The sequence below is a fragment of the Bos taurus genome, chromosome 2, assembly GCF_002263795.3.
Source record: "Bos taurus isolate L1 Dominette 01449 registration number 42190680 breed Hereford chromosome 2, ARS-UCD2.0, whole genome shotgun sequence".
In the NCBI taxonomy this organism is placed as follows: domain Eukaryota; kingdom Metazoa; phylum Chordata; class Mammalia; order Artiodactyla; family Bovidae; genus Bos; species Bos taurus.
In genome coordinates, this window is record NC_037329.1 from 30,015,555 (window position 1) to 30,031,056 (window position 15,502).

Sequence of the window (15,502 nt, forward strand, 5' to 3'; positions counted from 1 at the left end):
TTGTTATGGCAGCCTGAGCAAACTAGAATAGGAATGGAAGACTCAATTCATGACTCTAAGTTTTCCTCTCCTAACTCAACTGCAGGTTTCATCATCCATCTCTTATAGTGGAATTCTTCATTCATGTGGCCATCTCCTCCAACTTACATGTGGTCTTCTGGGGACTGTGGGCTCTATCTTTTCACCTGTATGTTATCAGCACCCAACCTCAAGAGAAAGGAGACCAAAAATGATTATTTTGTATTATAAAAAATAGGTTCATGACATTGTACAGGAGACAGGGATCAAGACCATCCCCATGGAAAAGAAATGCAAAAAAGCAAAATGGCTGTCTGGGGAGGCCTTACAAATAGCTGTGAAAAGAAGAGAAGTGAAAAGCAAAGGAGAAAAGGAAAGATATAAACATCTGAATGCAGAGTTCCAAAGAATAGCAAGAGATAAGAAAACCTTCTTCAGCAATCAATGCAAAGAAATAGAGGAAAACAACAGAATGGGAAAGACTAGAGATCTCTTCAAGAAAATCAGAGATACCAAAGGAACATTTCATGCAAAGATGGGCTCGATAAAGGACAGAAATGGTATGGACCTAACAGAAGCAGAGATATTAAGGAGAGATGGCAAGAATACACAGAAGAACTGTACAAAAAAGATCTTCACAACCCAGATAATCACGATGGTGTGATCACTGACCTAGAGCCAGATATCCTGGAATGTGAAGTCAAGTGGGCCTTAGAAAGCATTACTACGAACAAAGCTAGTGGAGGTGATGGAATTCCAGATGAGCTATTCCAAATCCTGAAAGAGGATGCTGTGAAAGTGCTACACTCAATATGCCAGCACATTTGGAAAACTCAGCAGTGGCCACAGGACTGGAAAAGGTCAGTTTTCATTCCAATCCCAAAGAAAGGCAATGCCAAAGAATGCTCAAACTACCGCACAATTGCACTCATCTCACACGCTAGTAAAAATGTTCAAAATTCTCCAAGCCAGGCTTCAGCAATATGTGAACTGTGAACTTCCTGATGTTCAAGCTGGTTTTAGAAAAGGCAGAGGAACCAGAGATCAAATTGCCAATATCCGCTGGATCATCGAAAAAGTAAGAGATTCCAGAAAAGCATCTATTTCTGCTTTATTGACTATGCCAAAGCCTTTGACTGTGTGGATCACAATAAACTGTGGAAAATTCTGAAAGAGATGGGAATACCAGACCACCTGATCTGCCTCTTGAGAAATGTATATGCAGGTCAGGAAGCAACAGTTAGAACTGGACATGGAACAACAGACTGGTTCCAAATAGGAAAAGGAGTTCATCAAGGCTGTATATTGTCACCCTGTTTATTTAACTTATATGCAGAGTACATCATGAGAAACCCTGGGCTGGAAGCAACACAAGCTTGAATCAAGATTGCTGGGAGAAATATCAATAACCTCAGATATGCAGATGACACCACCCTTATGGCAGAAAGTGAAGAGGAACTAAAAAGCCTCTTGATGAAAGTGAAAGTGGAGAGTGAGAAAGTAGGCTTAAAGCTCAACATTCAGAAAATGAAGATCATGGCATCCGGTCCCATCACGTCATGGGAAATAGATGGGGAAACAGTGGAAACAGTGTCAGACTTTATTTTTCTGGGCTCCAAAATCACTACAGATGGTGACTGCAGCCATGAAATTAAAAGACGCTTACTCCTTGGAAGGAAAGTTATGACCAACCTAGATAGCATATTCAAAAGCAGAGACATTACTTTGCCAACAAAGGTTCATCTAGTCAAGGCTATGGTTTTTCCTGTGGTCATGTATGGATGTGAGATTTGGACTGTAAAGAAGGCTGAGTGCCAAAGAATTGATGCTTTTGAACTGTGGTGTTGGAGAAGACTCTTGAGAGTCCCTTGACTGCAAGGAGATCCAACCAGTCCATTCTGAAGGAGATCAGCCCTGGGATTTCTTTGGAAGGAATGATGCTAAAGCTGAAACTCCAGTACTTTGGCCACCTCATGAGAAGAGTTGACTCATTGGAAAAGCTTCTGATGCTGGGAGGGATTGGGGGCAAGAAGAGAAGGGGACGACAGAGGATGAGATGGCTGGATGGCATCACTGATTCGATGGACATGAGTCTGAGTGAACTCCAGGAGTTGGTGATGGACAGGGAGGCCTGGCGTGCTGCGATTCATGGGGTCGCAAAGAGTCGGACACGACTGAGCGACTGATCTGATCTGATCTTTCTCAGATTGCCACAGGTTCTTTTGGCTTGTTTTGTCTGTTTCATTTCTGAGAATATTATAAATGAATATAGAACTTATATGGAAATCTAACTTTACAGGAAAAAATAGGAAATATACAAATGACTGTTTAAGGACGCAAAAAGATACTCACCTTTACTGCAAATTAAGACTAATGTGACATATAACTTTTCATCTCTTGGAATGACAATGATCAAAAAGTTGATCAAAAGAAGATACTGTCTGATTAAGCTATGGGGAGGCAGATTTTCTCACACATTTCTGTGAACCACTGGAGAGGCTAACATGGGAGTTTCTATGAAAATTAAAATGAATATGCCTGTTGACTTAAGAATTCCACTACTAAGAATTTATCCAAAAGAAGAATTCAGTAACAACTGATACTGATAGAAAAAGGAACTGAGTTTTTAGAGAAAGGATAAAGAGACTTATTTTTCAGTTAATATCTGTTGGTACAGTTTAATTTTTTAACATGTATTACATTTAAAAATGTTTAGTGTTAATTAAAAATATGTAAAAGTTGAATACATAAGTTCATTTAATAAGGCTATTTACCTTGTGGTAACATAAACATTAATATTTAATATATCAGAATGTGATACTATAGAAATTATCTAGTCCTATAATTTGAAAATGAGTAAAAACATCTAGTTTTTGAGTAATTTTCAGACTAGGGGAGAAAAAAATTTAGAGTTCTTATTAAGCTTATCATAGTCTAGAATCATATTTAATTTTGGTACAGGCTTAATACATTGCTATATCTTTTGTCTTGGAAAAGTGTGTGTTTTAATACTGATTGTTTTCCATGAAGATACAGTTTTATTCCTTTATTTTTTGATAACATGAGACTATACAGAACTGCTCGATTTACCATGCCTTAATATGCCACTCAAGTTGAAATGATTTACCAAAAAAAAACCCTTTGTGTTATTAAAATAATGATCTCCTTTTTTGCCTAGACCCTGCGTGCTGCTGGGAAAACCTACATGATCTTCTTTGTTGTGGTGATTTTCCTGGGATCCTTTTATCTAATAAACTTGATCCTGGCTGTTGTTGCCATGGCCTATGAAGAACAGAACCAGGCAAACATTGAAGAAGCGAGGCAGAAAGAGTTAGAATTTCAGCAGATGCTGGATCGACTTAAAAAAGAGCAAGAGGAAGCGGAGGTATTTTTATTTGATTTAAAATTCTTCCTAGAAAGGCAAAGGGAACAACAGAACCCCTGTGATCTCTGTCCGACCTTTCCCAGGGAGATTTTCTCTCCTGGATTCTTTCAAATAAACTGAATTTTCATTCTGGTGTGGTCAAAGGAAGCAATTCTGTATTGAGTTAGAGTTGACATCTGCTTCATTCTACCTTCCCCCTTAATCAGCTCACTTCAGCATGGAGAATGTTCTAAGCTCTTTTTCCTAAGCCTGTTCCCCATGATTCCTCAGTGTGTATGGTATTAAGCAAAGTCCCGAAACATTTATGATGTTATTTCCCCACATTAACAATTGTACACATGTCCTTAGGGAAAATTATGTTGCTATTAGAGTTAACAAATACACTGTGGAGTAGAAAGCAAATGGGCATCAGTTTTGGTTAAAGTTGCAAAAATTTTAAGGTAATGTGAGATGTTGAAAAAATCATACTTATGATTGTGGCCACTTTAGGTTAAGTCGCAAATTTTTGTGGATTTTTCCTTACTCCTCCCTCCAAAGGGGTACGTCAGTGGAAAAGTTTGAGGAAGTTTGTACTAAGAGAACCAAAATTTCAAGTATTTTACATAAGTGATGGTTTGACCTAGTAAAATCTCTTCAAGAAATCTAACCTATTGGGAGGAAGGTAGTAATCTGTAATGCAGAGAAGCTTTTAGGCAGAAAGATGTTCAGTGTAATATTTTAATATTTAAAATCAGAAAGCATTTAGATTTCCAAAAATTAGAAAGTAGCTAAGAGGATTATAATATTTTTGTGTCTTGAAATATTACTCAGCCATAAGATATGTGTTTTAAGAATATTATGACAGGAAAAGGTGTTAATATAATAATATATTAAGTCATAGAATACAAAATTGAATGTAAGATATACATTAAAAATATATGAAGACTGAAAGACGTGTTAACGCCAGTTATTCCTGGGATGTAGGATTGTGAGTAATTCTTGCTTTTTATTCACAATATCTTTAATTCCAAATTTTGTAAGGGTTGGAAGGTTTTACAAGGGTTTTTAATAATAAAACCTTAATTTTTATAAAAGGGTTAGCACTAGGCTATTACAGGAATTTCCTGGGTAATCCCTAAAAGTGTCTTTTATTTTCTTGATATATTATTCTGTAATAATTAATATTATTTTAAAATAATTCTTTCTTCATTTAACTATATAAGTGCGTGAATCTATTGATAATATTGAAGTATACTGTATACCTGAACAACGTATACAAATGAATTATCTTATCACATGGTTGATATGTTTTATGTCCCAGAATTATCTACAGTTAAAACTTTTACATACACTATTTAAAATTGCTTTATTATAAGTATAGTAATAGTATATAATTGTTTAATTATGAAATACCGTAGGGCTTTATTAACAATGCAGGAGAAGTGATAAACATATATTTTATAAGCTCTCAGTCATGATGCAAAGGAAACATTACTTCCCGTATGAGGGACATGATTATATGCACAGTATAATTAAATTTGTGGTAAAGAGGTGCATTTTGCAGTTCTTGGAATTGACTCACTGTATGTGTGTTCTCTTGGTTCAACAGGCAATAGCATTAGCAGCAGCTGAATATACCAGCATTGGGAGAAGCAGAATAATGGGTCTGTCTGAGAGTTCTTCTGAAACATCCAAACTGAGCTCTAAAAGTGCTAAAGAAAGAAGAAACAGGAGAAGGAAAAAGAACCAAAAGAAACTCTCCAGTGGGGAAGAAAAGGGAGATGATGAGAAACTGTCCAAATCGGAATCCGAGGAGAGCATCAGGAGAAAAAGTTTCCACCTTGGTGTTGAAGGTCATAGGCGAGCACGTGAAAAAAGATTGTCTACCCCTAACCAGGTACCACTGACACCCTCACATGTGTATTGCCAGAGGTGGGATCACGGAGTTCTATCTGAGGGAAGGGCGCTCAGGAGAAGAGTGAGTGACTTCATTAGTATGTTTTTAGGTAAAAACCTATTGATGACTGGGCATTTATGGAAAGAACATAGAGATGTATAGTCTTCCATTTAAGTTTGACCATTTTGAAGGAGCTTATAGTTTTAGAATTGTCATATCTTCTCCAATATAAATATCCAAAACACATGTTCATGAGAACCAGCATAGAAATGAAGAAAACATTTACAGTATCAGTTACCTTTTCTTGTTTTTATTTAGTCTTCATTTTGCAGTGCCTCGTTGGTTAAAAACTAACCTTAGATTAGTTTTTTTCTTTTTTCACCAGTGTAGGTACACCAGACTACTGTAGGTAGTCACCACATGACTGCAAGGAGTCACCACTTTAGGGACCACCAGAATATCAGTCACCCAAACCTTACTGCCTCTACCCCAAAAGGCACCAGTCTCTACCATCTAGTCCCTCCCATGGTCTCTTATTTCTCCTTGTGTGGAATTTCTCTTTCCTTTTTTTTTTTTTTCCCCACTGACACCTCTGTATTTCAGACCTTCCTGCCTACAAACCTCCAGGAGCAAGAATTCCTATTCTTCTTTACACGTCCCTGGTTTCCACTGCAGAGTCCCTTCAAATAAGTTTTCTAAAACCAAGTAGTTTTTCTGCTCAACTTAAAACATAAAAAGCAGACAAAAACTATGTTGAATAGCCACTGACTACAGAACAAGCCCCACGTCTTGTCAATGCCTTGGCTTTGATCTAGTCCCACTCTTGTCAGCCTGCATGTAGCCTCGGTCCACCACCACGGTGACTCTCCCCTCCATGCCCTATGTTCTCATGGCTTTTGACTTGGTGCACATGGTTTCCTCTTCTTCCTTGTTTTCCTCCTGGCATGGGGCCACCCATTCGTTGCCCCTTAGCTCAGGGGCCATCCATCCACAGAGTCCTCTGTTCTCTCTGCTCCTCCCAATCTGCTCTTCAGTTACCCACTTAGAATTACTCTCATTTTCATTTATGTCATTAAAATTTCTAGCTTCTGCTGCTTAAGTCTGTAGGACCCTACCAGATATACACAAAAGTGAAAGAATCCCTTCCTTCAAAGATTTCATAATCTAGTTGGGGAGATAGAACTTGAATGTAATATTGGTTAAAAAAAAAAGCAAAACAAAACTATGAGTGGAGCAGTTCAAGCTAGTTTTAAGGTAAAGACGTTACTATATGCATTTCCCATTATTCTCAATGCCTATCACATTGTCCTTAACATAGTAAGCACTAATGTTTATTGAATTAGATACACCCAAGGAATATGCAGTTTGATTTATACACATAGTTTATCTTGGACACAAGTCATATAAATGTGACTTGTTTTCACCTCTTTAGTATTGGACAGCTTCTTCTCCATGTTCTAATATTATTATGGGGGCTTCCCTGGTGGTTCAGCGGTAAAGAATCCACCTGCCAATGCAGGAGACAGGGTTCAATCTCTGGGTGGGAAAGATCCCTTGGAGAAGGAAATGACAACCCACTCCACTGTTCTTGCCTGGGAAATCCCACAGACAGAGGAGCCTGACGGGCTACAGTCCACAGTTTCCCAAAAGAGTCAAACATAACCGAGTGACTAAACAACAACGACAAAAAATATTTTTAAGACTTTGTAAATCCATTGGTAATTAGAATGTCTTTCTTAACAGACCGTAACTGAGCCCTCAGTGTGCAGGGTAGAGTTGCAAGCAACGGAATGCAAAGATGCGTACAGTGTGGTCTTAGCCTCAAGAAAGTTTCAGTACTTAAGCAATGTAGGGGTTGATGTATGAACAGCTCGGTAACAGCTATTAGTATCAAATTCTTTTTTAAGTAATAATTTATTTATAGCAACATGAATGGTACAGAATGAGTGGAGAGATAACTTGATGCCAGAAGTATAGAGAATGATACAGTAGCAGATAACGCACTTGGTCCTGAAAAGATGAACTTTTCCAGTCTCCTTATTCCTTATTTGAAAGAATTTGTTGTTTTGCTGAATTTCTTTGTTTTTAAATATGTTTCTTTTAAACCCAGTACAGAGCCCTCTGCCCTCAGGTCCGTGGTCTTCATAGGAGTTCTAGGAAATGCACGTCTGCTTCAGCAGATACACATCACCTTTTATTTTTCCTGCAGTCACCACTGAGCATCCGTGGCTCCTTGTTTTCTGCAAGGCGGAGCAGCAGAACAAGTCTTTTCAGCTTCAAAGGTCGAGGAAGAGATATTGGATCTGAGACTGAATTTGCCGACGACGAGCACAGCATCTTTGGTGACAACGAGAGCAGAAGGGGCTCCCTGTTTGTGCCCCACAGACCTCGGGAGCGGCGCAGCAGTAACATCAGCCAAGCCAGTAGGTCTCCCCCAGTGCTGCCAGTGAACGGGAAGATGCACAGCGCTGTCGACTGCAATGGCGTGGTCTCCTTGGTGGATGGACCCTCCGCCCTCATGCTACCCAATGGACAGCTCCTGCCAGAGGTGATAATAGATAAGGCAACTTCTGATGACAGCGTAAGGACGTTTTAAATAGCTCAGGCATGGTTTGGCTCTTATTCTTGCATCCATCACTCTCTCTGCTGGAGGGGCCTTCTCTCTGGTCCTCTGAATGGCTCTGCATCTTGCAATACTTTTTATGCTAGAAACACACCTTTAACTGATTAATGTAATCCTTATACTATTGTTGTAGGTATCCAATGCCAACATATTTAAAATCCCATTTTTGAAAAAATAGTACTTATCTACTGATATTATACTTGATTATGACTCACCCCCTTAGAAAACAATATATATATCAGCATAAAATGCATTGATAATGCTAACATTATTAGTTGATAATAGGTTCCATGTCTGTAAGGAGATTTGGGTTATTTGCCACCTACTGCTATTTTTTCAAGTCACTACTTTATATATACCTTGCTCCAAGGGATCTTATTTGAGTTCTTAATAATTAATAATAGTAATAATAATAGCAGACACGTTAGTATTTATAGCAGCCCTAGGAGGTGATATATTACTATCCCTTTTATACACCTGGGGAAACTGAGTCACGGGGAAATGAAACAATTTGTTCAAAGTCACTCAGCCAATAAATGGTAGTCCTGAAATTCATAAAGAGGCCCTCTGTTTCTGAGCTTGTGGTTTTAACCACCACACTTTCTCTCCAGGATGTGGTAAACTTCTTAGGAATAGTTTAGAGTAACTGTGATTTTCCCCCACACATAAATGAAACACACTGTTATCATTAAAAGAAATACCAAAATTCTTTCATCTGAAATCTGTGAATAAAAACATAATATCCAAAATACATACGTAAATGCAAACATATACATATAAGATAAAAATAAAACACCTTTCCAAAACAACAATTTCAAGAGTTCGGGAGTCATTGAGTGGTATGAGAAAAGGGTGTGATGAAGCCTGAAAGTGAGATCTTTCTGGTTTTAGAGTTTCTTGGTTATGTGTTAAGGTCACTCACCATGTTACATTGTGTTGCTTGATATTGGAAAGGCTTTGACTAACTTAACAAGCTCTGAACTTGTGCCACCTATTCATAAATCATATTTGCAGACAATGAAGTATTTTAAGTGAGAATGAAGTTCCATCAAAGCCATGGCCACGCATGCATTTTCGTTTGAATGCATGCATATGCTTTTAGGTCATATGTGACCTCTGTGCTTGCATGATACAGCTTCAGCCCTCTGTCAAGGTGTTTTTCTTATCAAACAAGCATGTTAAATTTCCATGGAATCATATCTTTGCTGTGTTTTGCTTTTCAATAATGTGTATTACCTATAAAAGATTATATAATGTATATCAGATTTAGAGATTATTTCCTATTTTTAAATGAAATGTTTCACTTAATACTTTGTTTTACCACAGAAAAATCATTATCACTCTAAATTCTAAGACTAAAACTACAGAGCTGGAGTAATTAGTGGATACTTTATAATTCAATAGAAATAAATGCAAAACATAATAGCGTGAAATAATGTACAGTTTAGATGAAAAAATTGCATGAGAAATAATATAACTTTGAGACCTGAGACATGTCTACATGGAGAAAAAAATGCTTTATCAACACAGCTATTTGTTTGACTTGGGGAAAAAAGAAATCACTGCTTCCAGAAAGTCAGTAAATTAGAGAGTATTTCAGCTAAAACATGGTTATAGACAGATCTCCGTAAGAAGCCACCTGCAAATATGTGTGTGTGTATCCTCACACATATATGGACATGCATGCATATAAACACACGTACATCTATTTATGCCTGTTTGTCTACGTTTTAATATACAAGCATATATAACTGTATCTAAACAACTATACTTTACAACTCTAAATCTGTATATCTATGTATATGTTTGTAGAATGGTGTGTGTGTGTATACATATATATATATATACATACCACATATTGTGACCCCATGAACTGTAGCCTACCAGGCTCCTCCATCCATGGGATTTTCCAGGCAAGAATACTGGAGTGGGGTGCCATTGCCTTCTCCATAAAGTTGTCTGAAGTCTATATGTATATATGTGTATGTGTGTGTGTATTGTTGGCCTGCACTGAACTGGCACAGTGTTTTAACTCTGAATTAGCTGCCGAGATTTAGAAATAAGACATCTTTACATAAATATGGTATACCTGGTAAAATTGAGCTCATATTCCTGCATGGCAGCAATCCTTTGAAGCCTCTTTTAGATGGAGCTTACATTCTCTATTTTGATACAGTGTCCATCAGTCTTAATCATTGTTTTTCTACTGAGTCATTCATCTTGATAGAGCAGTTCATGAGATCTGCTTTGGCAAGAGAAACAGTCATGACCATTGCCCTGTTATTGCCCCAACAAAGAATAATTACAGAAGTTTACCAGAGAACACTGAAGTTCTTCCTTTACACACACACACATACACCATTGCAAAACTTATTTAGCTGTTTTCATGTTAGGACTCTTACATAGTAAAGCTATCTGAATAAATTGGAGACCCAGAAAGATAGATAATGATAGTGATTATAACAATGAAAGCAGCTCATTTTAGTTTTTATTTCCTTAGTGTTAAGCCATTTAATCCTCATAACAAGATTATGAGGCAAGTACTATGATTATTTCCATTTCACCAGTGATGAAATGGAGACAGGTTAAGTAACTCTCCTATGGTACACAGCCAGTAAATGGCAGAGCCATGACTCAAATCAACAGTCTAGGCTCTAATTACTCACTACAACTTTGTGGCAAGATTTTATTTTCTACCTATAATTTATTGAAATTCCATTCTTAAACTGTAATTAATCATCTTTTTTTTTTTCAGGGTACAACCAATCAAATACACAAGAAAAGACGTCACAGTTCTTACCTCCTTTCTGAGGATATGTTGAATGACCCCAATCTCAGACAAAGGGCAATGAGTAGGGCAAGCATATTAACAAACACTGTAGAAGGTATGGAATAACATTCTCTTAACCATACAGATTTTTAAGCAAAATTCAGGTAAGTCCTGGTCAGCCTCGAATAGATACAGCAAGTACTTAGGAAGAATTCAAAGAATGTAAAATGGTTATGAGCAATGGTAAGACTAACCAATAGGTACTAATGGAATTGTCTTTAGTGCTTAAAAAGGGGATAAAGTTCTTTGTGATTAAAGACAGGCTTTGGGTGATAAGGGCTTCCCTGGTGGCTCAGACGGTAAAGCATCTACCTGCAATGCAGGAGACCTGGGTTTGATTCCTGGGTCGGGAAGATCCCCTGGAGTAGGAAATGGCAATCCACTCCAGCACTCTTGCCTGGAAAATCCCATGGACGGAGGAGCCTGATAGGCTACCGTCCATGGGGTCACAAAGAGTCGGACACGACTGAGCGACTTCACTTTCTTTCTTTCTTTCTTTCTTTCTTTCTTTCTTTGGACGATAATGACCTTTCAAAGATAAATAGCTTTATGGTACTAAATGAAGACAGTGAGGGTGGCCCAGGGCTATGTGACTCTTTTACTATATATACTCTTAGAAATCTTACCTAGTCTCTCGAAATTGATCATTTTTCTAACAGGCAAGAAAACAATACCAACTTCCAGGTTCTGTAAGTTTCTGCTTCTGAGAACATTCTATAAAATTGTAAAATGGTAATATGTGACACAACATCTTTCAAGATAGTGATGCAAAAGCGCTAGAGAAAGCAGTTTAGAGAATATGATGTGAACAGTAGTGATCAGCCAAAGGGCGGCAATTTCAATAACGTATTGGCGCCCACCTTCTCTCCCCTCAACAAGCCTCTGGTTCCACCTTATCCATGGGCTACCACCTCATCCCCCAACACACCCATGATGGGCCCAGACAAAGTTTTCACCCACCTCCTAAATTTATGATGAGAACAAAATGGGCTAATGGTGTGTGCTACCTATTGCATGAATAGCTCTATAAATTATTTCTAGTCTCTTGGTCCTGGGATTATTTTCACCTGTGAGCTGGCAAAAGCTTTTCCTGGAGAGAATAGAAATGTGTTATTATTGTAATGGATTCAGGGCATAGGGGAATGTATATATTGGGGTGTGTGTTTGTGTTTGTATGTATATATATTGGTTTATATACATTTATCTTAAATATATACATTATCTGAATTAAGAAAACATCAATTCTTTTAACATCATATGTTAAGTGCTTGTTTCTCTCAGAGATACCCATAAATGCTCTTATTCATTAATTTCACTGCCTTCTTATGATTGATCTAATAAATGAATGCATGATATAAGATTTTTATGTTATATGCTATGCTTTCATAGAAAGGATATTGTTAAACTTACAAAGTATAAAGCAGAAGACTTGTTTCAATGTTAAAGTGTACTGCTGATGTGTATCTGGTTAGCAATAAAATATATAATATGCTAATGATTAACTTGGTGATCTCTGTGGTTTTTTCTTCCAGAACTTGAGGAGTCCAGACAGAAATGTCCACCTTGGTGGTACAGATTTGCACACACATTCTTGATCTGGAATTGCTCTCCATATTGGATAAAATTCAAAAAATTTATCTATTTTATTGTAATGGATCCTTTTGTAGATCTTGCTATTACCATTTGCATAGTTTTAAACACATTGTTCATGGCTATGGAACATCACCCAATGACTGAGGAATTCAAAAATGTGCTCGTTGTGGGAAATTTGGTAAGTCTGTTAATGTGTATTATGTACCCAGAACGTCTCTCTTTGGTTGTCATGATTATCATTCCTGTTTTTTTTTTTTTCTTAAGTCAGATGGATATTTAGCTAGTTAGTTATGCATGTTCAGGATTCATAATGTGAATCATTGTACAGAGAGAAGTTTCTGGTAATAAACACTATGTTAAAGTAATTCTGCAGGCATATTGAGGTCTATGAATAACAGCATTATCTCCATAATTGGTCACCATCTTGGGAGTAAATATGTGTGTTTTCTGACAGGCATGTCTGTTAGCAGCAACACTTTGAAAACTTGATACTTTCTAAGCCATTTTATAATTATTTTGCAGCTTACTTGTGAGTACATACCCTACAAGTTTTCAGAAAAACTACAGACACTTTGTTTTGACATATAGGCAAAGGATTCAGGCCTTTGGAATCCCAAAGTCCTTAGTTTGAGTCCTGGTTTTGCCTCCTACTTGTTATATGACCTTGGGAAAAAATTTTTAATATCTATACTCTTTCATTTTCTCATTTATGTAATAATAGTATTTTCTTTATAAAATAATATTTTATTTTTAATATAACAATAATGCTTTATTTATATTACATATATAAATAAAATTAATGCTTATTTATTAATATTTATTGAGAGGAATGAAGACTTTCTACTTATTAGCCAGGCATATAGTAAGTACTTAAACCTGTTTTCATCAGTCATCACCATCATCATCGTAATCATCATGCTTTCTTTTTTTTTAAATTTTTGTTGGAGCATAGTTGATTTACAATGTTGTGTTAGTTTCTGCTTTACAGCAAAGTGAATCAGTTATACACATGACGTATATCTACTCTTTGTTAGAATCTTCTCCCATATGGGTTGTAATAGAGTATTAGGCAGAGCTCCCTGTGCTACACAGTAGCTCCTTATTAACTATCTGTTTTTTATAATCATCATGCTTTCAATGAATCAGCAGAAACAAGCCTTAAGAACAAAAATATTTAGAAGTCAAAATGATTAAACTGGACACAGAAGAAATAACGGCAGCCTAGAAGGGATCTGTAAGCTTCAGGAAGATATAGGATTCTGTTAGGAAAGTTGATGCCAGAGTGACCTGTTAAATGGGCAGTGGTGATCACACTCAATTAATGCCTTATGGCAAACAGAAAGTGCTAGTTTCCAGCAATCTGCATAACCAGGCAGAAGTTCTATTTCACAGCCAAAAGGTCCCAGTGTGTAACTCTTAATCAATCATGAATAACTCTGGATGTCTTTGCAAAATGTCTGTATAAGATAATTTTGCTTTTGCCATGGTCCCAAATCAATTGCTATTTGAAGTCAAAGAGTGTTTCTGAGTTGGTCTTCTATCCAAAATTTCTTACACATATTCCAAGGCAGGATGTTTAAACTCATGTGCCCTGAGTTAGCATTCTTCTTTCTATTCCTAATTGCAAAAGGGCAGGACCGTCTAGTTTCTAATTGTTGGTAGAGGTCAGATCATGAATACCAGTACCTTCTCACTGAGTTGTCTGTATCACTGTGAATCCACAAATGATTCATCATGTTTCTTGTCTATACAGTCCCAAGTTTGGGTGCTCCCTGCCAGTCTTCTTGATGATGTATTATTTTACAAATGACTCACAGTTATAGAGCTAACCATTTCCCTTTGAACCTTCTTTGCTGTTTCTTTGAATCAAATTGTACCCAAGTGATTTATAAGACTTCTGCTGTTGCCTTTTTAAATGAGTCCTTTTGATGCCATGTCATAAATTAATGATGTTTTGTGATGTACTATTGTGTCAAAGCTTTGGAAATCTTTGGGGCTTCACTGGTGGCTCAGAGGATAAAGAATTTGCCTGCAATGCAGGAGCCCTGAGTTCAACCCCTGGGTTGGGAAGATCCCCTGGAAAAGGGAATGGCTACCCACCCCAGTATTCTTGCCTGGAGAATTCCATGGACAGAAGAGCCTGGCAGGCTACAGTCCATCAGGTCATAAAGAATCAGACATCACTAAGTAGAAAATCTTACTTTAGCTGCCACTGTATCGATTAAATACTTTTTCCTCTTCTACTGATACATCTTTGGAGTGAGTCAACTTATTCCTTATTACTCTAAGAGCAGTCAGACCAAAAAAAAGACTGGCTCAAAGTTTCAGTATCAATATGTTTCCTTTTTACTATCTTCCAGAATAACTTGTTGACATAAGTTATTTAATAAGTGTTTTACAAAGAGTGCCTATCTTAATTTTCAAAGGTTTTATGTATCAGATTTTAGTGTGCTCTTCTAAAATGCTCTCTAAAGGTGATGAAAACTGATAGAGTCAGAGCTTCTTAACTCTTCAATGCTTATAGCTATAGGAATAGTGATAGTTGGTTTATAGGATTAAATGAAATAATAATATATGTTTATAAAGTATCTTTATAAAGCACATTGTCTGAAACACAGTAAATGCTGCACAAATAGTCATTATCATCATTAGGTTGTTTTCATACCTTTTAATACTAGATATATATTTTATTTCTCGTGTAGGTCTTTACTGGCATCTTTGCAGCTGAAATGGTTTTAAAACTAATTGCCATGGATCCATATGAGTATTTCCAAATAGGATGGAATATTTTTGATAGTCTTATTGTGACCTTAAGCTTAGTGGAACTTTTTCTATCAGATGTGGAAGGATTGTCAGTTCTACGATCATTCAGACTGGTAAATATAGACCCAACCTTGCCTTTATATTCTATGTATAAAGGGGTGATTCTTTGGTTTCACATTACTATTTTTTTTTTAACTTTTGGAGATGTGATTCAAAATATAAGATTAGATCTCAGTAGCTAGTAAAATGAAGTTCCTTCAGTAGCAAATGCACTTAAAAGCTCAACAATATTTGAATGTTTTAATTTTGGGATCTTGAAGACGTATTCAGTTCTACATGCTAGTATAATGATAGGGCAGTAATTTATATCACAATAAGAAGCTTATGGTTTATAGAATTTCAATCATTATAATA

The 15,502-nt window shown here is 36.8% G+C and overlaps 1 protein-coding gene and 1 long non-coding RNA gene across 5 annotated transcripts in view; one reads left to right on the forward strand and one right to left on the reverse strand.

Moving 5' to 3' along the window:
- Positions 1-15,502, forward strand: part of SCN9A (sodium voltage-gated channel alpha subunit 9) — a 165,040-nt gene that overhangs the window by 90,924 nt on the left and 58,614 nt on the right. For 3 of the 4 annotated variants that reach the window (XM_024975630.2, NM_001110787.3, XM_005202453.5), the window contains 6 exons: positions 3,197-3,403; positions 4,992-5,279; positions 7,489-7,860; positions 10,658-10,787; positions 12,265-12,503; positions 15,028-15,201. In XM_024975630.2, the coding sequence (XP_024831398.1) occupies positions 3,197-3,403; positions 4,992-5,279; positions 7,489-7,860; positions 10,658-10,787; positions 12,265-12,503; positions 15,028-15,201 (1,410 nt within the window). The remainder of the gene's footprint in view (positions 1-3,196; positions 3,404-4,991; positions 5,280-7,488; positions 7,861-10,657; positions 10,788-12,264; positions 12,504-15,027; positions 15,202-15,502) is intronic. The other variant, XM_024975627.2, reaches the window with a different exon arrangement.
- The window catches only part of LOC112442560 (uncharacterized), a 123,572-nt gene that overhangs the window by 2,644 nt on the left and 105,426 nt on the right, over positions 1-15,502 (reverse strand). The gene's annotated exons all lie outside the window — the stretch shown is intronic.